Source organism: Oreochromis aureus, linkage group 11 (genome assembly GCF_013358895.1).
Source record: "Oreochromis aureus strain Israel breed Guangdong linkage group 11, ZZ_aureus, whole genome shotgun sequence".
NCBI lineage: Eukaryota > Metazoa > Chordata > Actinopteri > Cichliformes > Cichlidae > Oreochromis > Oreochromis aureus.
The window spans coordinates 16,482,426-16,507,021 of NC_052952.1; the positions used below are offsets into that span (position 1 = coordinate 16,482,426).

The 24,596-nt window shown below is 40.3% G+C and overlaps 1 protein-coding gene across 4 annotated transcripts; it reads left to right on the forward strand.

Moving 5' to 3' along the window:
- Positions 1–6,233: 6,233 nt before the first annotated feature.
- LOC116327776 (prostate stem cell antigen-like) lies at positions 6,234–24,053 on the forward strand. Of its 4 annotated transcripts, none has more exons than XM_039619260.1 (5): positions 6,235–6,358; positions 22,787–22,900; positions 22,976–23,119; positions 23,495–23,602; positions 23,691–24,053. In XM_039619260.1, exons 1-5 carry the CDS (start codon positions 6,292–6,294, stop codon positions 23,879–23,881), a joined length of 624 nt encoding a protein of 207 aa, XP_039475194.1. In that variant the 5' UTR covers positions 6,235–6,291; the 3' UTR covers positions 23,882–24,053. The 4 variants fall into 4 exon arrangements, with proteins under 4 accessions (XP_039475197.1, XP_039475194.1, XP_039475196.1 ...); XM_039619262.1 differs by lacking the exon at positions 6,235–6,358 and adding an exon at positions 15,507–15,663; XM_039619261.1 differs by lacking the exon at positions 6,235–6,358 and adding an exon at positions 21,420–21,497 and having other exon boundaries at positions 23,691–24,052.
- Positions 24,054–24,596: the final 543 nt, after the last annotated feature.

Consider the following 24,596-nt stretch of genomic DNA (forward strand, 5'->3'; position numbering starts at 1 on the left):
GACCTCCAGGGAAACGTGCATAGCATATCAGCGATCTTCCATTGTCATTAGCTGATGCTGTAAATGTCAGTGTGGAGACAGTCCTCCACTGAGCCCCCCCCCGATAACTTGCTAGTATCAGAAGAGGCTGGCATATTACCATAATTCCATGTCAGTGTTGGAATATTTCGATAGCATGTGTATGAAACAGTGCAGGTTACTTTATTTGGGTCTCCCTCCAGAAATTCATATGATGCAGAGCTGACAGTCAGCCCTGAAATGGAGCCTGGGATACAATTAAAAATGGTTAAATATCAAAGATGGCGTAGGGTAAAATGTAATTACTTTCATCACTTACATTGTGATGTTAAGGTTTTAGATGCTGGGCGCAGTTTCCCCATCCAGGGGCAAGGGTACCTAGACCCGGGTGTGATTGTATGTACAGTGTCTCTCTATGTCTGTCTCCACGTTGGGTGAGTGTTGAGTAATTGTATATGAGAGCATGAGGGTGGGAATAGATGTTTGTATCTGTGTGTGCCTGTTTGTCTGTGTCTATATGTCAGGTTGGGTATCAGACGCCACCTCTCTGGGGACATCTCAGGCCCTCCAAGGTTTGGAGGCCCATCTCCCCCACCACTTCCCCTGCCGGTGGCAGACGCCTCAGACATCGGTGCGTTGGTGGTTCTTTGTGTCCGGGTGGGCGCCCAGGTACCCACCGCCCCACCTTGGCGGCTGCTTATCGGGGCATGGAGCCTGGGGCTCGCTCGGGCCACCGGGGATGGGGTGCCTCGGCCTCTCGGCCCGGGGCTCGGTCACTCAGGCACAGCTGGCTGCCGGCGGAGCTCACGGGCACGCCACTGCAACCCCCTGGCTTCTGCTCGCGGCTGCTGAGTGACCCCTCATCTGGGACTCTCCTCAGCTCTTTTTGGTATAGCATGCGGCTGCCCTCTGTTGGTCTTCCTTGGTCTCTTGTGTTCTGGGGGCCTCTGGATGTCTGGAGTTTTGATCTCCTCCATACCTGCTTCATGCCCTGGAGGACGGGCAGTGGCCCCCACACCCTCTAGCAGATCATTACATGAAGGAACCTTTTAAAAACAAGCGCGTTCATGCTCACAGGTGCACACACGGGTGGTCACACACACAAACTACACCCTTTTGGCTCCTACCTCAAAGCACACTGTGCGCTGTCGATCTCACGTGCTGCACAATAATGTTTAATATTTAGTATTTACTGTCATAGTCCCATATATCATTGTGATCTTGTTTATTACTCTCGTTTTCTTCTGCTTGCTTTCTTTTTTCTTTCTCAACAGGTGATCCAGGTGATCGATATATGTATTTTTTGTCTGCTTATTCTGTTGGTTTTTGTTTTTGCCTTTTCCCCGTCCCTCTTCTCAGGTTTTTTTTTTTTTTTTTTTTCTTTCCCTCTTTCTTTCTCCCCTTTCTTTCCAAAAAAAAAAAAAAAAAAGTTGCTGAATGTAATTGATATTCTGTTACCTCTGGTTCCCACATTATGGTCATAAATATTTAAAAAAAAAAAAAAAAAAAAAAAAAAAAGGTTTTAGATGCTGATGCTGATGCAGAGCGACCACCACGGTGTTGGACATAGCACTCCACAGTTTGATATTCTTTCTCTATGAACAAAGTGGTTGTCAGCATAGTTTTGGATCTTCCATCAGATAGAGATCTATTAGTTAGACGTTCATCTCGCTGTGGGATGTTGAGCCTCAGACTTGGGGGGATGTGGCACAAGTGTGGTAAACACTGCATTGCACTGTTACAGCGGCTAAACAACAGCAGCATGTTCAAGCTTGATAAGCTGTTGTTAGAATTTATTTAATATCACTTTTGTACGTAGCTGACGGCTGGTAACTGTGCAGGGGCGGGTCTAGCAAAGTTTTGCCAGGGGGGCAGGTAGGGCATTACCAGGGAAAAGGGGGGCACAAAGACATACTTTTCTTTCTTATTCTCATTTAAAATGTCTAGCTTTTAATAAATAATTATCTGAATCTTACACCCAAAGTTTTAATCTGATGTAAAATGTATACAAGTCCATTACTGTATATAGTAACTATTAAGTCTAATATATACCTTAGTAAGCTATAGTACTTTTTCCTTTGGGCAGGCACCATCTGTGCAGTCTGCAATTCTGTTGAAGAAAGATGTTGAATCTGTTTAATTATTCTTGAAAAATAATTTATTTCTGTGCATTTTTTTTCACACTGCATCAAATTAAAGTTGATTACGTCGATTAAGCATCATGAGGTGGAGGGTGGGGGGTTCCCTATTTTTTTTTTTTGCTGGGAGTTTGCAACCCTATTAGTTAGGTTGCTTAATATTTCCGCTAAGTACTCTTTAAAATACCAGAATAGGGAGGATGGAGTACGTTTAAGTTTATTAGATTGATCAGTGTTGCTGAACTATGAAATATTTTGGGTGCAGTGTAGTTTTTGCATACAGGTATAAGAGAATAGCTTTGGTGTTTGTTTGTTTTTTTTAAACTTGAGTATGAACTTATACGAAATGCAGCAAGATATTTAAAAAAAACAGTTTTATTGATTAAAAAACACATCGGATTCATATCGGTGTCGGCAGATATCCAAATTTATGATATCGGTATCGGACATAAAAAAGTGGTATCGTGCCATCTCTAATATATATATATATATATGAAAATTACCATACCTAGACTACAGAAGCACAGGAATGGTCCAGACCCAGACATCTTGTTAATGGTATAACATTCCTGAAATACATATATGAAATTACCAAATTACCATCCTATTTTTATTCAGTGTACAACTAAAAGCAAAAAAATCACAAATTCTAAAGTTGTGCCATTCAATGGGCCATAATTCTAATGTTGAGACAATAGAGTCAATCAATAAAAAGACCAACAACAACAGACACATAAACACGAGCACTCAGAGAGGACAACTCCCCCTAAAGGGTAAGGGCTATGCTAAAACCTTGACATTTTATGATGTTTTTATTACAATATGATGACATCAGTCTGTTATGTTGTCTTTGTGAAATTGTAGGGCATCTTATTGGAAAAATAAAACGTGTGTTGTGCAGCTCTCTCCATGTTCTTTCATGTGATATATTACTTGATATGTTTTCTTGAAAAAAATTTTCAAGGTCAACTTTGACCTTGGGGACTAACAATGAAGATCAAGATCACATACTTGGCCGACGCAGGTACTCATGACTCCCCTAGGTTTAGTATTTTTTGTTATATTTGAAGACAATCCATAAGATATTGCAAGGTCTAGGCTTTACTGATTTTTACATTTGGTATGACCTTGATCTATATGGAGGACCACAAGAGCCACGCGCATCGAAATAAAGAATTCTGTGCTTAAATAATGAATTGTAGAATAAATTCTGCATTTGCGCCTGGATGATGGCCGCTTTCAGCGATACCATCGTCTTTCCCTCGCTCAGTTTGAGGACCTGCTGTCCCGCGTCGGTCCCAGCATCGCCCGCCTAGACACCAACTACAGGCGCTCAATCCCACCTGCAGAGCGCCTGTCCATCTGCCTGCGGTTAGTAAAAGTGTTTAATACGGAGGTCCTTTATTGAGACCTGTGCTAATATATGCTAACCTATCCGTTTATACACTGCTAACATGGATGTGGTATGCTATCAGTGAATGCTGTCGGTGTTTACTGATAGCAAACTGTGGTATGGAGACGACTGTTTATAATATTTCTAGTGATACTCGAAAGGTTTCATCAAGTCCCGGTTTAATTCGATTTATGCTGTTATCAGTGTTTGCAATGATAGCATGGCTGTGGTGTCATATCAATGTATGCTCTCCGTGTTTGCTGATATCAAACTGTGGTATGAGGACCACTGTGGGTTAATCTTTGTAGTGATACTCACTCCTTTTATTTTATTTAGACCTGGTTTAATTCTGGTATATTTGAATATTTGTATATAATCCCTGCAGCTGTCAGACTCTATAACAGGGGTGACCAGCCTTTCTTAAAACTGAGCGCTAGATAAAATTGTGAACAGTTTGGTTCATCTTTAGTTATATGGTTCTATCTAGCATATTCTATCTTGATATGCTATGTCTTATCACAGGTTAATTTTTCAAAAATATTAACAATGATTTGAATAATTGGTCTTCACTATGTTCCTATATACAGTGGTATGCAAAGGTTTGGGCAACCTTGTCATTATTTTCCTGTATAAATCGCTGGTTGTTACAATAAAAAATGTCAGTTACATATATCATATAGGAGACACACACATTGATATACACTAAATATTTATTTCATTTCTTTTTTTGTTGTGCCCAAATTTATGGACCTGCCTGATTTTGTTTAAACTATTGCACACTTTCTGTAAATCCAATAAACTTCATTTCACTTCTCAAATATCACTGTGTGTGTGTGTGTGTCTCCTATATGATATATTTAACTGACATTTTTTATTGAAACAACCAACGATTTATACAGGAAAATAATGACTATTAACAAGGTTGCCCAAACTTTTGCATACCACTGTATTAGTATATTTTATCATTAGTATAATATGAAATAAATTCTACGTGTGTAGTAGAACTGAGACATTAGTCATTACAAAAATTTATTTCAAATAATATTACAATTTACAAACAGAAAAACATTAAACATAAATATATAAAATATAACTATTTACAGAGAGACAGGAATAAAAAGGACCCAGCTTAAAGCGGAAGAGCCTCAGGGAGAAGGAGGAGAAAAATAAGAACATTGTTTCTGCCCTGGAGAGCCTGCTGCCTAATCAGAAAACTACTGATTGCTAGGGTCCAATGTTTCCAAATTTAACACAGCTGTGCTGTTTTCAAAAACGAATTTATAAATGTGAAATTTCACTAATACTCTCGTCTGAGGCGGCATGCTCTCCAGAGCAGGAACAAGGCTGAGGAGGAAATGCTCCATTGGAGACTGGCGTGGCCTCTTCAGAGACTCCAGGATGGCCAGCTCCACCGCCGATGGACCGTCCTGGGACCCGTCTCTCATCCGCCTCTGAGCTGTCCTCCTCTGTGGGCCTGTAAAACAGCACAAAACAACACAAAGTAATGAGAAGGCTGCTACTAGATTTTCATTTTCAACATTGAAAAAAACCCCCTGATGTAATCAGATTGGTTGTAGATATTTAGCAAAGGGAATCACAAGTGAATCCAACCGAGTAAAAAGCTATCAGTGCTTGCTGTACATACCTGTGGGTGCAGCAGCAGGAGAAGCAACAGGGGATAGCTCTGCTGCAGAATCAGTTGACTCTGTCAAGACAATATTAAATGTTAACAGGTTGAAAACAATAGTCATAGAGAAATTATATACAGTGGTCCCTCATTTATTGCAGCAGGGGTTGTCAGAATAACTAGCCCCTCGCCACACACTTTATATGTGACACACTAATGTGTGATCCCATTAGAAGTAGTACTTGTTAAGAATGAGAGATTTGTCACCGAAGTGAACTATGTGTAAGAGGTAGTTGCACCCCCCGGCCTCCGGGTGGCGCATTGCTCAGTGAGACAGAATAGCGAGGTCATAGGTCCTCCTCTCCAATATGGCAGAAGCGAGGCAAAGAGAAACTTCACCAGTCGTCTCTGTCTCATCATTTCCCTGTTTTGCAGGTTAGTAACCGGTAAAACTATATTAAAACGGTTGTAAAATATTGATAAGAAACACAGCTAAATGTGGGGGTATAAATCAGTGCGTAAACCCTGTTATTTGTTACGTTTATTTGTTAAGTAGAAGGACTGGAAAAATGCCGAAGCCTAGCCAGCCGCGGGCGCCATTTTGGTTTCATTTTGCACTCATTTCAGGACGTTTAGCTGAATAAGCTCCCTGTTGTATCCTGATATTGTGAATATGAATGTTAATATGCTGTTGGCAATGAGGAATGTCTGTTTACTGGTTTTAAAAAGTGATTTTGAGAATGTTAAAGCTAAAGCTAAGCCTGTCAGCATACGCATGCCTCTTTCATGTATTTGTGAGCTACTAAGCTAAATTGGTTTAAGACCAAGCACTGGTATGGTGGTTAAAACAATCAGAATACATAGGTATTTGGGTTAAAAGTTAAATAGAGGTAAAAATGTATTTGAACATGCATTTCATATTGTTTCGAATTGTCATTCAGAGAGAATAGCTGTGTAAATGATTTGAAGGTCACTACACGTGAAGTATTCTTGTTTCCCATGTAAAGATCGTGGTATTGCAGCTTGAACATACGGACGGTTTTCTGGTTATTTCTGTTGCATATGGGGAATGTTGGTGCTGCAAATTGAAAATACACGTGATTGTGTAAATAAATATGGCAGAAGCGAGGCAAAGAGAAACTTCACCAGTCGTCTCTGTCTCATCATTTCCCTGTTTTGCAGGAACATTTAATCTGTTTTACCGGCCCAAACTCTGGGTCGGTTACAGATACACTTTTTTTTCACACACACATGAACATTACTCACAGTTCTCACAAGTTGATTCTCAAAGTGCAAACTTTGTAGATTTCACAACTTAAAAGTATTATTATGCCACGTTTTGTCTTCATCTGCCTGCCACTTTTGTGCGCCTTTTTCCCTCCTGGTGCAGGTGTCTATTTCCGAATGAGGGTCATAGTTATGGGTGTTTTTGTGCTGTTTTTTCTATTGGACGTGATGGTTATCAAAACCAAACATGATAAATTTGGTAAGCGCAGGAGACACGACACGGAGGAGATTTGTCAATCAGGCTGCAGAATGCAATGCGCATTGTTGAAAGCTGTACGGTGCAATAAAAAACTGCGAAAAAGCGAGGCAGTGACGGATGAACAGCGGGACCACTGTGTGCTATTTATTAATAAACAATAACATATATTCCTATATGACAACATGCATAAAAGCAGAAAGGTATTTGTACATCAGTGGGAAAATAGCGGGGCAGTAGGCGGGCTTGCTAGCTTTTGTGCGGCTTCCCCAGGTCAGTCAAAAATTTCAAAAGAGAAATGAATGAACTTACCAGGTTGCCAGCTTCACATATCTTCCTCCAAGCTAGGTCCTTTTAAGTCCTGTCTCGGTACAGAAAGCAGCTGGTGGCGTACAGCTCCGGGTGGTTTGCTACGGCGTTGATTAGCCTTTCCTCCATATTGAATGAAGTATGAAGGGCTTTGGCTGGACCTGCCCCTTTGACCTACTAGGTCAGACTCACGTCACCAGGCTCCTGATTGGTTGTCGCGGCGCGAATTGACGCTGGAGTTCAGATTTTTCCAACTCGAGCGGTAGACGCGATACACGCGAATGCACAAAATGCAACACAAAAACTGACACGCATATTTTTTGCGACGCAAATCTGCTTCTGAATTTTCGTGGGACCCGCAATCACGCATCATCGCGCTTTTCCATTGACTTTACATGTAAACCTGATGCTCTGTTCGCGTCTATCGCGTTCGGTGTGAACACACCGTTAGTATCACAAAATAATGTAGTAACATCTGGACTGACGAGTTTACTTTCAGCATTTTAATTACTAGTTTAAAGGCTGTAGGTTGCAGCCATTGCTCTAACACTGTGTAAATGTAACAGGCTTCAGTGCTGGTTCTAATAGTCTGAGCTGCTTCAAGCTTTATTTGTGAAGAGCACAGCAGTTTACAAAACACGTAGCTAGCTCGTACAGCTGCGACGTAAAATTTAAAAGCTAAAGCTAAGATGACAAATTTTCATAAGCTAAGATAAGGGTTAAAATAACGGGGCTACCTGCGGTGATGCTAGCGTTAGCCATGTTAGCACGTTACCTTCAACAGGTGGTCAGACTGCGAAAACAGGAACTCAGTCAGAAGTTGAGCTCTCCGTTTTGCTGCAGGGTCACTTCATTCTTCACATATCCCTGTCGAGCCGAGTGTAAATCCCGAGGCTGAACGACCTTTGTACAAGCACACACACTTCTTAGCACGGCGAAGCTATGAGCTAGAAAAATCCAGGCTGGCAGACAGCCTGTGTCTGACCAACCAATCAGAGAGCTCCTTACATCCCACGGTGTGGCTAATTTGAATAGACAATAGTCGTGTCCAAATTCATGGGCTGCATCCTCCTGAAGACCCAGCCTTCGCGGTCTACATGGGCCGGGTCCTCAGAAGGTCAGGTAGGCCGGAAGTAAACGGCTGTGAAATTGGACGGTCTAGCCTTCTGATTAGCGTCACCGCTGTCTCGGTGGAGTTTATTAAACTCGGCCGTCTGCTCCTTGCTATCTAAAATATAACAGGACACTGGCGTAAATTCTCGACCATCTCACACTTCTGTTTAATCAGTTTTCTGTTTGACGTTTATTCAGCTGTGTGAAAACCAAGGAGGAACCGACCCGGGGGATTAATAAAGTTTTATTTTATCTAATCTAATCTAATAACTTTAATCTCAGCCAAACCGATTTACTCACGAACAAATAAAACACTGAAAAAAGTCAAATTTTTAGGTTGTCTAAGTGACTTATATATTACGTTTAACCTGAGTAGCGAAAGTCCACGGTGATCTGAAAATTATGTGCCGGGAGTTGTGCCGTTCTCGGCGGCTCTAGTGACCCTCGAGCTCTCGGCTAGCTATCGAGCTGGTGGGTAACAGACATCTCCGAAAACGTCGAAGCACTTTTGCAAATATGCGATATCTTAATAAACCGAGCAGATATTTGAAGTTTACACACCCACATTCTCGCCTGAAAATATGTTAAAAGTTTATTTTGTGACCCAAAAAGATTAACCCTCTCAGGCTCAAATTAAGTTTTAGTTGCTAATGCACAACCAAGTCCTGCAGTGTTACTTCTGAGTAAAAAAAACTCATAAAATATGTATGTGGGGTAATCAGGTTGTTAGTGTTTTAACTGTTGCAAATCTGCAACGCCTGCCTTGAGAGGGTTAATAAGAGTAATTTTAAAACTTAGTAGCGGCCGCCATTGCCGGAAACTGGAGTTTGGCTGGGCCGCTCTATGAATTCTGGGATATGGTGGGCCACGAAGGACACACCCGACCCATCCTTCAAATTCGGGGAAAAGGAGGACGCATTTGTCGGCTGCATTCAGAGGAGTCTACGAATTTGGACAGCCTTCGTCGCGTCACTGTGACGTAATCAGTCTACAAATGCGTCCTCAGGAGGATGCAGCCCATGAATTTGGTCATGACCTATGTGCACCTTAGCATATGCTACTTGCAGGGGAAACTCCTTTAGGGCGCTTAGTTTCCGGTGTGATATTCGCGTCTTGTTTACTTTCGGGTTTTCCAAAAAAAAAGTCAACCAAATGGATGAATCAAGCGGCGATTTATATTTCTCAAGATGTCTTGGGCATTTACCTAATATATCTGTAGATGATGTTCATTGACTTGTCGCACCTCAGAGCAAAAGAGAGGAAGGACTGAAATTTCTCAGTATTTGTATATAGAGTTCCCTCGTTTATCGCGGGTGTTATGTTCTAAAAATAACCAGCAATAGGTGAAATCTGCGAAGTAGCCAGCTTTATTATTTACAGTTGTTTTAGATGTTTTAAGGCTGTAAAACCCCTCACTGCACACTTTATACACTTTGCTCAGACAGGCATGAACTGTTTCATACTTTTCTCTCTTGTTTAAACACTGTCAAAGTTCAAACCTTCGTAACAAAACAAAACAAAAAAAAGTCCATTATAGAATGAAACCAAAGATCAAAACCTGTTTTCAGTCCTAAACATTTATTTGAGAAATAAACATACAGTATATTTGTTTTTCTATAAATAATAATGACAGATTTTAGAACTAATTAATTTAACTTTAAGCTTAATTGCACCTTATAATCCGGTGCACAGTATGGTTAAAATTTTTTTAAAAGATACGGTAACTTCTACCTTCCTTTAGCATGTCCAGAAGTCCAACTTTTTGTGCGATGGTTAGCATTTTCCTCTGCCTTTTGGGTGCTACTGCAGGTGCCTTTGACGGTGCAAAATGTTTCGTCGACATTGTTGTGTTTGTTGGGGAGAAAACTTATAAACATACAGTGCAGCACTTCAGAGTCACACTGCTAGCGATCGATGTAGCAATTCTGTACTGTACAGGAGAGCACGGCACAGAGGAGATTGACAATGATCTAGCCGATCGGGACGCAGAACACAATGGGCTTTAAAAAACAAAAACAAAAAAAGCATGCAAAAGTGCACTAAAAGAATCCGTGAAACAGCAAGGCTGCAAAAGGTGAACTGCATTATAGCGAGGGACCACTGTAATTGTGAAGATAAGTCACAACATACCCTTCGTGAATACTAACATATAGAGACCCTTACCCGCAATCATTCATGTATTTTTTTATATCATGTTCTGCCTTTTATAACTTGAACTGAATATTACGGTTGTAAACTGCCCTGCTGACGCTGTGATTTTGTTTGTGACTGTTGCGAGTCGCGCTGAACCGAGTAAGTGGAAAAAAGGGTGTTTTTTCCGGATATCGATATTTTTGACACTGGTTAGCAGTTTACATTACATAGCTGCAGAAAAACTAGCTAATCACTAGCAACTGCCACAACTAGCTAAACGTAAGCTAAAGTGGCAGTTTTTCGTTGTTGACGCTGTCACCGGTACGAGATTTCGGAATGGCACCACTTACCTCAACATCCAGTTGTGAAAGCTGCGTCAACCTGAGCCAAAAAGTGATCGAGCTGGAACAAAGGATATCCACGCTATACCAAATCCAGGGGGCTGAACGCGATCTTGACACGATCCTCCTTGGCAAAGCTCAAACCACCGCTACTAGCGCTGAGCTAGCCGACACAGTGCACCACCCAGCTGTTGTGTCCCAAAATCCCGCCAACAGTCAACCCAGGCTCCAAACTTGTGTCGCTGGTGTTTCTGCCATGGACGAGAACTGCTGGTTTCAACTAGGGGCCAGACCCAAGGTTCTGGTCAGCTCCACTCCACTCCAACCAGCGCCATGGACCATGGTTGGGACGCGCGGTGGCTGCAGAGGGGCCAGGAGGATCCGTCTCTCGCACCCTCACCCCTCCGGTGCGGTAGTGCTGGAGAATAAATTCAGTATCCTGGATCCTGTGGACTTTCCTCCTCTGGCCGCTAGCCCTCGCCACCCCGCTGTGTCGCTGAAGTCTGCACCATCTCCACCACTACGTCCCCGGAGCCGTGGCGGGCAGCCCAGCGCTGTGGCGCAAACTCGCCGTGGAGAACTGTTCTTCACCCCGGCTCCTCGGAGAAGAGGACCCACGGCGCGGCTACCTGGGAGTCACTCACGCGGTCCGGCTGGTGCATCCCCATTTGAACACCCCCGGTGCCGTGGCGCAGGCGTCTCAGATGGCCAGCAGTCCCCGGTGGCATCTCCTCTCTCCACGCTGGTCCTCGGGGATTCCATCATCAGGAACGTGCGGATGAGGGGGGCGCTCACGCTGTCGTTCCCGGGAGCCACCGTTGTCGACATAGTGGACAGAATTCCCAACATCCTGGCGTCCCACCCACAGGCCAACCGGCTCATCATCCACATCGGCACCAATGACATTCCCAAACAGCAATCTGAGCTGCTGAAGCTGGACTTCCTCCAACTCTTCAGCCTCCTGGGTCAGTTGCAGGTGAGTGCTTTTATCTCCGGGCCCACCCCCACCTGCGGCAGAGGGATAGGCCGTTTCAGCCGGCTGCTCAGCCTTAACACCTGGCTTTCCTCCGCCTGTGTCTCCCACGGTGTGGGTTTTATTAACAATTTTGATGCCTTCTGGGAGAGGAGACATCTTTTTGGTGCAGACGGACTCCACCTCAACGCCTGGGGACGCCGTTTGCTGTCCGCCAATTTGGTATTTGGCGTACAGCACTCCCGCACACGGCCCTGTCATTACCCCAAACCGACACTACCCGCTGATCTGTCTGCCACTGACTGATGTCCCCCTGGTCCCAGCTCCTACATTTGTTCCACTTTTAACAGTAATACACAAAACTCTGGACTCGGACCTCTCTCTCCCACAGTCAACACAATACCCGTCATAATCACAAACAGAGAGCAACACAATTATCATAAATCCAGTAACTCCAAAAACATTAATAACCTCAGGCCTCTTCAAAAATGTCAGCATTCATTGAACTCTACTGTCAAAAATCCACCAGTCTCAATTAGTATGGCACTTTTAAATGTCCGCTCTCTGTTGAATAAGTCTTTTATTATTAATGATTTAATTTTAGATAATAAACTTGATTGTTTATTTTTAACTGAAACATGGCTGGGTTCGGATGCACCAGTTGTTCTCACTGAGGCCTCCCCACCAAATTTTAATTTCTCTTTTTCTATTAGAAGTGGTAAGAGAGGTGGTGGGACTGCATCTTTAACCAACAACACACTCACCACCAAACAAATTTTATTTGATCATTTTACCACTTTTGAATTCCACGCTATTGTTTTTAGCAGCCCTCCAGTTTTATCTGTTACAATTTATAGACCACCTAAAGACAGTGCTGCTTTTATCAAGGAATTCTCAGAATTTTTAACAAACATACATTCAAAGTATAATATGATAATTTTAACCGGTGATTTTAACCTGCACATAGATAATCCTTCTGACCCTACATCAAAAGAATTCTTAAACATTCTTCACTGTATGGATTTTACCCAGCACATCACGCAGCCGACTCACAACAGAGGACACACTCTGGACCTGGTCATCACCCATGGGCTGTCCACCAGTGTGTCCTCTGTTGTTGACTTGGCCGTCTCTGACCACTACTGTGTGTTTTTTAACATCACCGGTTTTATTCAGCGGGAGACCTCGGTGCGAACTGTGAGGAGGCGCTATCTAACCTCTGAAGTGGCTGCAAATTTTACCAGGGTTTTAGACGAATGCCCCCCTGTGATTCTACCCGCGCCCTGTGATTTTATTTTTAATCATTTTAACCTCAAACTGAAGAAAAGCCTTGACTCCGTTGCTCCACTCACCACCAAAAAGATTAACGTAAAACGTGTATCACCCTGGAGAAACGAAGAAGTCAAAAAACTCAAAAGAAATTGCAGGGCAGCAGAAAGGAGATGGAGGAAAAATAAAAATGCAATCAACCATCAAATACTTTGCGAACAACTAAAAATTTACAATAATACACTAAGGAATTCAAGAAACTCATACTTCGCCAAAATAATCAGTAATAACAAAAATAATCCGAAGGTCCTCTTCTCCACCATAGATCATTTATTTAACCCTGATTTTAACAGCTCCCAAAGAACCCCCACAGACTCACTCTGTGAGCAGTTTGCAGACCACTTCAGGGCAAAAATCAGCGCCATCAGATGTGATATTTTATCTTCTCGTGTTATGATTTTAAACACATCTGAGGGCTCGATTGTACCTGAGGAGACACTGGACAGCTTTGTCCTGGTTAATGCTGAGAACCTTAAGAAAGTTTTCTCCACAGTGAGACCCACCACATGTCTTTTAGATCCAATCCCCTCTTCACTTTTTAAAACACTTTATGGATTTTTTGAAGCTGAGCTTTTATACATGATGAATTGCTCTCTTCAGTTGGGTGTCTTCCTTGCTGCCTTTAAAACGGCGGTGGTGAGGCCCCTTCTGAAGAAGAGCAATTTGGATTGTAATGATTTTAATAACTACAGACCTGTATCCAACTTACCATTTTTAAGTAAAATTTTAGAAAAACGTGTTTTTACTCAGATTAATGATTTTCTGAATGATAAACAGATCCTAGAAATATTTCAGTCTGGATTTCGGGTGAACCACAGCACAGAGACTGCTCTCCTAAAGGTTTTAAATGATATTAGATGTAACTGGGACTCCCAAAAGCTCTCAGTCCTGGTGCTACTGGATCTAAGCGCAGCCTTTGATACAGTAGACCACGCTGATACTTTTTAAACAGACTGAAACACATGGTGGGCCTCTCTGGTGCTGTACACAACTGGTTCACTTCCTATCTCTCAGACAGAACTTTTTATGGTGTGTATGGATACATGCTCCTCTAAGATCCGTAAAATGACATGTGGTGTGCCTCAAGGGTCGGTTTTAGGCCCTGTACTTTTAATTTGTATATGCTCCCTCTTGGCGGGCGTCATCAGGAGGCATGGAGTGAACTTCCACAGTTACGCTGATGATACTCAGCTGTATATCTCCGTGTCTCCTGACGACACCAGACCAATGGATGCCCTTTTTAACTGTATTCTAGATATAAAATCTTGGATGGCAGAAAACTTTTTACAGCTTAACCAGGACAAAACTGAAGTTTTAATCATCGGTCCTGAGGCTCAGAGAGAGAAACTCTTGTCTAAATTACAGGCATTTTCACTATGCCCTTCACTACAAGTGAAAAACCTGGGTGTTATTCTTGACTCTGAGCTTGGTTTTATCCCACATATTAAACACGTAACCAAAATTGGATTTTATCATCTAAAAAATATAGCCAGAGTCCGCCCTATTCTCTCTCGGGCCAACACGGAGATGCTGATGCATGCTTTTATTACCAGTCGCATTGATTACTGTAATGCCCTGCTCTCTGGTCTCCCCAAAAAGAATATTTCACCTTTGCAACTTTTGCAAAACTCTGCAGCTCGTGTGCTGCTGACGAAGACCAGAGGGCGGGCCCACATTACACCGGTTTTACAATCGCTGCATTGGCTCCCCGTGTGTTTCAGGATCGATTTTAAAGTTCTTTTATTGGTTTTTAAATGTCTTAATGGTCTTGGGCCTTCTTATCTTTCAGATCTGCTTTTACCATATGAACCCTCGCGGACCCTGAGGTCCTCTGGTACTGGCCTTTTGATTGTCCCTAAAGTCAGGATACATACTCACGGAGAGGCAGCTTTTCAGTGGTTCGGTCCTCGACTGTGGAACAGCCTGCCGGAGGAGCTCAGGGCCGCAGAGAACGTTCATGTTTTTAAAAACAGGCTCAAGACCCACCTTTTTAATTTAGCTTTTAACTAACGTTTATTTATTTTATGCTTATTTATTCTATCCTGTTATTCTATTTATATTAATTTAGTTTTATCTAATATTTATTGATTGTATTCTTATTCATTTTTTATCTTCTTACTCTGTTTATACTTATATTTATATTGTATCCCACTCTTATTTATTTTATCTTTTTATTCTGTTTATATTCTTATTAGGTCATATCTCCAGTGTTTCCTCGGAGGGGCTCTCTGCACCGGGGCTGTGATCGACCGTGGCTGCTGGGGCTCTGTGGATCCTCTCAGCCTGGCTGGGGGCTTCTTTGCCTCCCTCCTGCTGCGTGCCCAGCCTGGAGGCTGCGGTCTGTGACCGGCTCCCGGTGCAGACAGCTCCCTGTGATAGTGTTTCCTCACTTGGCTAATGCGTACCCAGCCCAATTTTACTCTTTGTGTGTGTGTGTGTGTGTGTGTGTGTGTGTGTGTGGGGGGGGGGGGGGAGAGAGAATGTGTGTATCCATGACCTTTCTGTTAATGAGAGTGTGGGGAATGAGTGGGAGGGTGGGGTGGGGTGGGCTGCTTTTAACCATGTAAAGCACTTTGTGCTACAGTTTTTTTTTTTGTATGAAAAGTGCTTTATAAATAAAGATTGATTGATTGATTGATAGAGCTCCCTCTAGTGGCTGCTTTGTAATATGGGTTTGGTTACTTTGGGAAGGGAAAAAATGAGAACGTGAAGAAGAAATCAAAGATGGCGGAAAGTGATGCCGTAATGTTATCGTTCTAAGCTGATACGGACCTTAAAATGTTGTTGCCTTGGACAAGATATGTCTGTAAGTATGAGTGTCGATAAAATAATTATTATCTTTTGTTTTGTAAAAATGGTACGATAATTTGTACATTTGAAAGTTTCATCTTGTTAGCTTGCAGTAAGAGTGTAACAAGCTAGTTTATAATGTTAGTTAGCTAATACAATATTTTGTACTTTCAGTTTTACGATGGTCAAAGAGAAGGCAATGGTCAGAGGCCATTCTTCAATAAATCAGCACAAAAAGGAAAATAAGTCTGGTTATTGGAGCATCGTTATCTCGCTGTCTAGCTGGTGAAACTAAGAGACTCAGGGCGAGGACAGCATATATCATGTGGCTTTTTTTTCACGGTTTGTTGACATGCTGTATAGGTGTGTACTGACATCGACTTAACAGGGAAACATCTGGCTTTGACTATTGTTCACATGTAGTTTGAATGTGGGACATTTGCCTGTTTAAATCATAAGAACTGTCACTATACAGAGATGTGCTTCTGAATGTGGACGATGTGTCTTCTGCATGCAGTAATGCAGTTCTGCTTGTGCTGAGTGATGTAAACAAACAATCGGTCTACGCTCTTCAAACATCAAAATTGATCATTTGATTTTTTTATGACCAGTGTTGGTCAAGTTACTTGAAAAAAGTAATCACTAACTAATTACTGATTACTTGCCTGTCAGGAGTTTTCCTGTATTGCAACCCAGGTCGGAATAAAAAGGCTCAGACAGGTTTACGTGTACACGGTCGAGACCCAGGGAGAGACTCGCACCGCTGCAGTAAAAAGGAAGAGTCTTTATTCAGAGAGCACATACAGGAAGAGAGAAAATAGAACTGCAGGCTTCCTGTGTAACTTCCCCATTTAGGAGTCTGCACAGAGTTGCAGAGTTTAAGCTGAATACTGAAAAGAGCAAACACATTTAGATAATGAAACATAACATAATAAAAATCCCCAAATCCTAAGAAATCTCTTAACATTGCCCAAAAAAGTAATCCCGTTACTTTACTGATTACTTATTTTCAAAAGTAATTAATTACTTAGTTACTTTTTAAAAACACGATTTACAACCTGAATAGGTGATAAAGCGATAGATCTTTCAGCCCAATTCTACTTTTTCTGCCTAATCCATCATAAAAAATGTAATCAAATGGAAAAGTCTCTTTTTAAAACTTGTTTTATTAGTTTTAATCTTAACTTTATGCATCAAGCAAAAATTAAATTATATGCAACATTCTCTGACTGGAAGAAATTTGTTTAACATTTAAACCTATTTTCTGCACATTCCAGCACATAAAATAAAATAGGTTTTTGTGTTTAAACTCAGTCTTTCAAACAGATGCAAGTAAAACACAGCAGAAAATAAATAAAATCAAAGACTCAGCGGTCCTGTTGCTCTATTTTCACCTGTATAGCAGGCGGATGTTTGCCCTGGTGCAGGTGTGCCGCAGCGGTTAGTGGAAGAATCCACGAGTTTGTCTGTGAATTTCCCATTCCGTGGTAGCATAGTCGGTGCTTGCTCGGAAGTTAAGGGTTTTTTTCGCTGTAAAAAGTTTTCTTCCCACGCAGTGAACAGCGGACGCTAATGTTTTTATCACTTTTTACGGAATCAAACTCAAAGTAAGGTCAGTACTTCCACGCTTTAAACGGTGCATGCTCATACTCTCTCCCGCACTCGATATATTATCCATTGTTGATCTGCACACAGCTGTTGCCACGAACGTCGCACTCGCTTACGTCATTGTCATGAGACACTCTGGCAAAAAAAATCGCAGTTTTAGTAACGCAGCGTGCTTACGGGAAAGTAAAAATCAGTTTATTAAATTGGAATTCAAAAATGAATTCATTATTTAAGCACAGAATTCTTTATTTCGATGCGCGTGGTCCTCCATAGATTTGCTCAAGCACGCAATCTGCACAGATCGCAGGAATCACTGGAGCAGAAATCAGCTGCTGCCAGGGTGACCTCTGCAACAGTGCCATCAGTACAACTGCTGGCCTTCTGCTCTTTGTCACCGCTGATCTCTCTGGTCTTGTTCTCTTAGCTGATGGAAACAACATCCATCTCTGTTTCCTTTAAGTCTCGAAATCATTTTGCACGCACATTTAAAAGTTATTGTAAGGAGTCAGTGAGACATTTTCCTAAATTAATAGAAAAGTAAAATACAAATATGGTGGATTTTGACAAATATGTGTAAACAGAATAGCACAGAGTTTGTGAAGGAGTGCTTACAGTGCAAAGTGAACTCATTATTCTTGTCTTCCAAACTGTCACCCACTAACTGCCTTTCAAGTTTGCGTGACTGACACACAACCAGATGATGATGTAGAGTCAAAAGTGTAAATACACTCATTGTGGGCATTAATGGTCCAGCTAGGTTTGGGTGGTTTGCATTTTGTTTGAGTTTGTATTTACTCTGATAATCTAATATAAACTAATGTAAGATTTGTTTGATGGTTCTGACATAAACACACATATAAATACATTCTTAAAATGTATGTGTATCTGATAGTCAATATTAGGGGTTATCAAATTAATACGACATATAAAGAAAATATGGCTGAACTAATCTACACTTGCCTAACTTTTATCATAGATATTAGCTTGTTAGCTTAAATGTTACTCACTGTTTTTAAAGGTTAATGTTGGAAGTGGGTAGAAATTAGATGTTATATTTCTCCATCTAATGGACAAATACTTTTATAGTAGGCAGTTTAGACATAGACTTTATTAACCCCACACTGGGGAAATTCACATGTGACAGCACCACATGTGTCAGGAAGAAAAGTGAATTAAAGATATCTTAGAAAAATTTTAAAAAAAAATAAGAAAGTGCACAAATAAAAAGCCACAAAAAAACTATAAAGAGTAATTTGTACTATATACAAATGTACATGCTTGTAAAATATACGTGTGTGTTTTAGAAGGTATCTATTGTGTGTATGTGTGTTGTTACATGGTCAGTCACGCTTGTTTCCATCATGGTCCGGGTGAGTTGGCTGTTTTTTCCATGTTCTCACCCCTGAGCAGAGCCTCATCCCTGCCCCTGTTTGCTCACCTTTCAGTGACCCAGGGCTAAAAACAGGCAGTATTTAGGACCCGTGTCCTTATCTATTTCTCAATATTTTGTCAGCTAACCTGTATTGGTAACAGGCCACCTTTGCGCCTTGCAATTTATGTCTATGATTAACTTACTTCATTCTCCTTGTGGTCACAGTAGTTCCTCAGTTCAGAACTGCCACTGTCTCCCCAGCCTTCTCCTTGCTGCGCCTCCTCTAATATCTCTCTCCCTCTGTTCACAGTGCCGCCTGTTTGAGACCTCCACGCTCAGTAGTTTCTCCCGTGTGCCCTTGCTTAAACTTCCACGCCATGCAACCTCTCCTTATGCCAATGTTTAATTTGACATTTTTGCAGTAAAGCTTGTGTGAGAACAGTAACCTTGGCACCCATGATTGAATCTGCGTGTGGGTCCACATCCATGCTTTAGCCTCCGGGCCCCATTGTTACACACTGTAAAATGTAATATTGTGTTTAATTAAAAATATTAAATAGGCTGAACTCAATTTTTATCAATTTGTTATTAGAACTCAATTTAAATAAGTTACCAGTACTTTTTATGCAAAAATGCTGATAAACTGAATTTGAGTTGTCTTAACTTAGAAAAACTAAGTAAGCTGGAAGTTTTCCTTCTCAGGGCGGAAGGATGAAAGATGCGTTTTGAAAATGCCACGTGACTACCGTCCTCCTCCCTCTCGGATCAGTCCGCATGTTCACGGTGCATTTTTTATGGAATATGTTGAGCAAACCTGGAGAAGCGTCAGCTCAAGACATTAATGTCATTGCTGTGGATTTTTACCTGATACACTGACTTGGTGAGTAAATGTTTACTCTTATTCAAACTGATTTTGTGTCTTCTCTTAGTTTAGCACCAGGTTTATAATCTTGCTAGCTAGTTAGCGTTAGCCTAGCGTTGCTGCTGCCGCTGGGCTCATGTTACTTAAAAATTAACACCACAGCGTTAAAAACCTTACATAAAACTATGTCGGTGAGATTTTCTGTTGATTGTTTGAAATAAATAAGTGAGATAAGAGCCCAGACAAAATTTTTCGGGAGGTGCAGCCGTTAGGGGTAGGGTGGGGTGTGGGGGGTATTTTCAGTCCATAGCCACAACTAACTAACTATATATATAGATATATATATATATAGAGATAAAAAAACAATTTATGTCTGTTCTTAAAGAAAATGATTTGCAGCCTAAACATATTTTAGCAATAGAATGAAACGACTTTTAAAGAATATTCTGTCAAATATACGATACAAAAATCAGCAATTTAACAACACTAAAACTTCAGCTGTCAAAAGAAGCATCTATCTATCTATCTATCTCTATATATGTGTGTGTATATATATATATATATCCACACCATATAAAGAAATTAAAAGTGTAAGCAGGGTTGGTGCAGAAATATATAATATTTGGAATTTTTGTTTCTGTTTTTTATTATGTCACCATTATTTTGAAAAATCTTAAGACATTTTTGGGATTTTGTTTAAGTTTATCCCTCTGTTTCCTGTCTTAACTTTCTTTGTTTTTACAGGTTTCACTATGCAACTCGTTTCTGAGATGGTGTGAAAAAGTCCTCTGCCCTCTCTGAATACAGTCGTCTGCTCTGCTGACACACGTGTTGAACTGCTCTTATGTACAGTTTTATTTCACTGATCAGATAAGTTCAATTTACTGATAGTTCACCTGTTTTATGAGGTGCAAATACAGATTTCTGTCTTTTTATTACCCTTGTAAAAAGAGTAGGGTAAATATGAAAGTGAAAAATATACCACTGAAAACTGCTGTGTCTGGTTTTTATTGATATATGCTGTAAGATAGAATGTATGTGGCAATAACGGTTAAATCAATTTTGTGTGGTTGGTAACTCATTTCTCATGAATCACAGTCAGTTTTGTTTTTCATTCAGTGCAAGAAATGAAGCTGTCCTTAAGAACTACCACACAGAGTGATTACATGGTTAAAACATTTGAAACAGTCACTGATCATCAAAAAAAACAAAAAAACAATTTACATCTGTTTTTAAAGAAAATTATTTGCAGCCTAAAGATATTTCAGCAATAGAATGAAACAACTTTACAGAATATTCCATCAAAGATATGATACAAAAATCAGCAATTTAATAACACTAAAACTTCAGCTGTGAAAGAAGCATCTATCTATCTATCTATCTATCTATCTATATATGTATATATATGTATATAACCCTAACCCTAACAAATAAACAAAATAACAGGTTTTCAAACTAGTTTTAACAGATCCTTGATGTAAATATGTAAAAGAAAATGTGTATGTTACTGCTCTGTGTCCTGTTTACTGTTTGTTTGTATATGTGTTTTTCTTGCTGGTGTTACAACCAAATTTCCCCTTGTGAGACAATTAAAGGATTTATCTGTTCTATTCTATTCGACATATACATATATATATATATATGCAAATTTATTTCTTCTTTTTTTCAGTTTCATTTATTTACAAATTGAACAAAGAAGGACATCCTCCAAAGATCATTGTTACAAAAGCCCAGTCCTGATAGAGAATTAAGCAGTTCAAAAACTTTACCATTCACTTAAGAAACTTAATGTAGGAAATTTAAATTCTTTTTCAAATGCTTGATTTTGATAGTCAGGTTCCTTCACTGTCAAAGGAAGAGTTAAGGAGTGGTCAGAGAGAGGAGACCACTCCCCCAAATAAGAATTACTTATAACCTGAACAGAAACTAAACAGAAATTCACTTCTATCTGACCATCACACAATGCAGATCCTTGTGTTGATCCTTGGGATCGTGGTGCTCCATAGAGGCAAGTTTTTCTTCAGTTATCTGTTCTTTAACATTTTTTAAAAAGTTCTGTAATATTCAATGAAACGTTCTCTTTTTTAATGCTTCTAAAACATGTTTTAGTACAACCCAGTAAAGGTTTGTCTACGGTCGTTTTAGCGAATGTTTCAGAATTTGTCCATGCATTGGAAGCAAGAAACATGGACAAATATTGTTTTCCTGTTTCTCTTTATTCTTTTTTATTCTAGTTGCTTCCGTACGTTTTTCGCCGTGGAACTAGTCCCACAGTTTTTATCCAATTTTCGCCATTCAAACTTAAAAAAATTCTGCACTTTCTGCTAATGATGGCTATGACTTTTGGTGCTCATATCTTCTATACTGTTTGAGATATTGAATTTTTTTTGCAATATTTTTGCCCATTGAAATGAATGGAACACATTATCAATGTGGTCACTTATTTCTGCTCGCCAGGCTGAGCTGTGTTTTTGCTCAGTGAGATGAGCAGCCGTTCTCAGACTGGGAGGCCCAGGTTCAAATCCCGCTTATGGCAACAATTTTTTCAGTTCACAGTTAAACTTTTTTAACTCTTTTCAACACAAATTTCAGCTTTTTCACCGCTTTTCAGCAGAATTTTAAGTTTTTTCACACCTTTTCAGCACAAGTCCCAGCTTTTTCAGCTGTTTTCAGCAGAAATTCTGCTGATTCACCTCTTTTCTGCAGAATTATCTGCTTCTTTACCTCTTTTTAGCAGAAATTCTGCTGATTCACCTCTTTTCTGTAGAATTTTCAGCCTTTTCACCTCTTATAAGCACAATTCGCAGCAGCTTCTGCTCATTTCAGCAGAAATTCTGCTGATTCACCTGTTTTCTGCAAATTTTTCAGCTTTTTCACTTCTCTGCACAAAGCTCAGCAGCTTCTGCTCATTTAGCAGACTTGTCATTTTCTCAATCTCTCTTTTGGTGAGAGATAGTTTGGCTCAGTGAGATGAGTTGCGGCCTTGAGACCGGGAGGGCCAGGTTCGAATCCTGGTCATGGCGACATATTTTTTTTTTTCACCTCTTTTCAGTACATGTCTCAGCTTCTTTATCCCCTTTCAGTAGAATTTTTTGCTTTTCACCACTTTTCAGCAAAAATTTATGCTTCTACTCCTATTTTCAGCAGAATTTTCCGTTTCCTCAATGCCATACAATTTTTGCACTTTATCATGTTTTTCAGTTATTTTCAGCAGACAGCTTCAGCGTTACAGCATCCACACAGCATTTTCGCAGGAAATGCAACTTTTTCTAGTTATCTTTATCTTTGTTTTATCAGCCTGTGCTTTGAAATGTTTCGAATGCCGACTGGGACCATCTGGAAGCTGCACTGAGACAAAAGATTGTCCTTCCAACACTCAGTGTGGATCATTCAGACTGACTTCATATGCAGGTTTTATATTTTATAGTTTTTTTTTATTCTTCTTTTGAACTGGTTCAGTTTTCAATGGTTCCTCTTTGGTTGCAGGTGGAACCAAGACTGATGTTAAAGAGAGAGGTTGTGCTGCAGCTGAGGAGTGTGTTCAGGCCTCAGTCAACTATGGAGTTATCCAAAATCTAATTACCAGCAAGTGTTGCACCTCTGATCTTTGCAACTCTCAAGATGCCCCTGGTAATTTCTATCATGTTTCTTGGTATTTTGAAATTTAATTTCTTGTAGTTGAAACTCACATTTTGTTCCATGAGCAAAATGTGTTAAAGTTGAAAAATATATTAATAATTTTTTCTTTCTATTAAATATGTTGAAAAAGTTTGGAAGTGAGTCAAAACTTTTTTTCTTAATCATCTTATTTGCCTTAATAGATGAGGGCAAAATAATCAATCTTTTAAAATTTGGTGAATGAAAAATCTCAAACAATAAACATATTAATAATAACATAAATGATTTTTATTTTGTTGTCTGTTTTTTCTTTTCAAGCTGATGTTTTTGGCACTAAGCTAAAATAAGCAGGGAAACAAATATTAGACATATTTCTGTATTTAACAGAGGGCAGCATCTGTCCTCCAAATGGGAAAAAGTGCTTCTATTGTGATGGAACCAATTGCACTAAAACTCTAAACTGCAACGGAAATGAGGACTACTGCATCTCAAGAGGTAACAGGCCATCAGCATTCAGTGTCTGCATGTTTGTTCTTTTCTGCTTTGACGAATGTTCAGTTATTCCTTTCTTTCATTTCCTCAGTGACTGCAGTAGGTCAAGAGGTAACTGCAAAGGGCTGCGCCTCCAAGCAGATTTGCTCTGCAGAGCTCTCAGCACTTATTGGAGAAGAAATCAGCTGTTGCCAGGGTGACCTCTGCAACAGTGGCAGTAGTACAACTGTTGGTCTTCTGCTCTTTGTCACACCGCTGATCTCTCTGGTCTTGTTCTCTTAGCTGATGGAAACAACAACATCACAGCCCAGCTTTTCTTATGACTGTCACAATGTTTCCTCCCATTTCACAAGAGCTTAAAAAAATAACGGCATTTTTGTAACTAAACATAATTTTTGGTTTGTGGAGAAAATAAATGAAATAAATGAATAAACTTCTTAAAATCCTCTACGTATCTCTTATTTCCTTAAGTCAATATTATGGGCTCTCAAATTAATAAGACCCCCCCCTCCCCCCCCCCGTCCCGTTTGGATCTTTAGCCATCAGAATTGTTGTCTGAAGACCAAGAAAGATGCCTAGCAGATTTACTTTAGCAATTGGATCATCATGGCCTTGCCATATTGGTCCATTTGATTGAGCTTTATTATAATTATGTATTTATTTTTTATTTTATTTTCAGTTGTTACAGACGGGACAGACATGACTGGGGGATACGACAGGGAGAAAGAAAGAATGAAAGAAAGAGAGGGAGAGAAAGAAAAAAAAAAAAGAGGGGAGAAGAGATGGTGAGAAAGGGGGGGAATAGAAAAAGACAAACAAAAAAACACCTGGATCACCTGTCGAGAGAAGAAAAAAACTGAAGAGAAAACAAACAAAAAAGAGCAACATAATAAATACAACACCATCACAATAAACTAGCTAACAGTAGATAACAGTAGATACTAAATATTACATGTTATTGTGCAGCACGCAAGATCAACAGCACACAATGTGCTTT

Coding starts and splice junctions, on each gene's coding strand:
- LOC116327776 (XM_039619260.1), top strand. CDS start 6,292: ATGGCAGAAGCGAGGCAAAGAGAAACTTCACCAGTCGTCTCTGTCTCA. Junction 23,120..23,494: donor CAACTCTCAAGATGCCCCTG/GTAATTTCTATC, acceptor TGTATTTAACAG/AGGGCAGCATCTGTCCTCCA. Junction 23,603..23,690: donor GGACTACTGCATCTCAAGAG/GTAACAGGCCAT, acceptor TCATTTCCTCAG/TGACTGCAGTAGGTCAAGAG.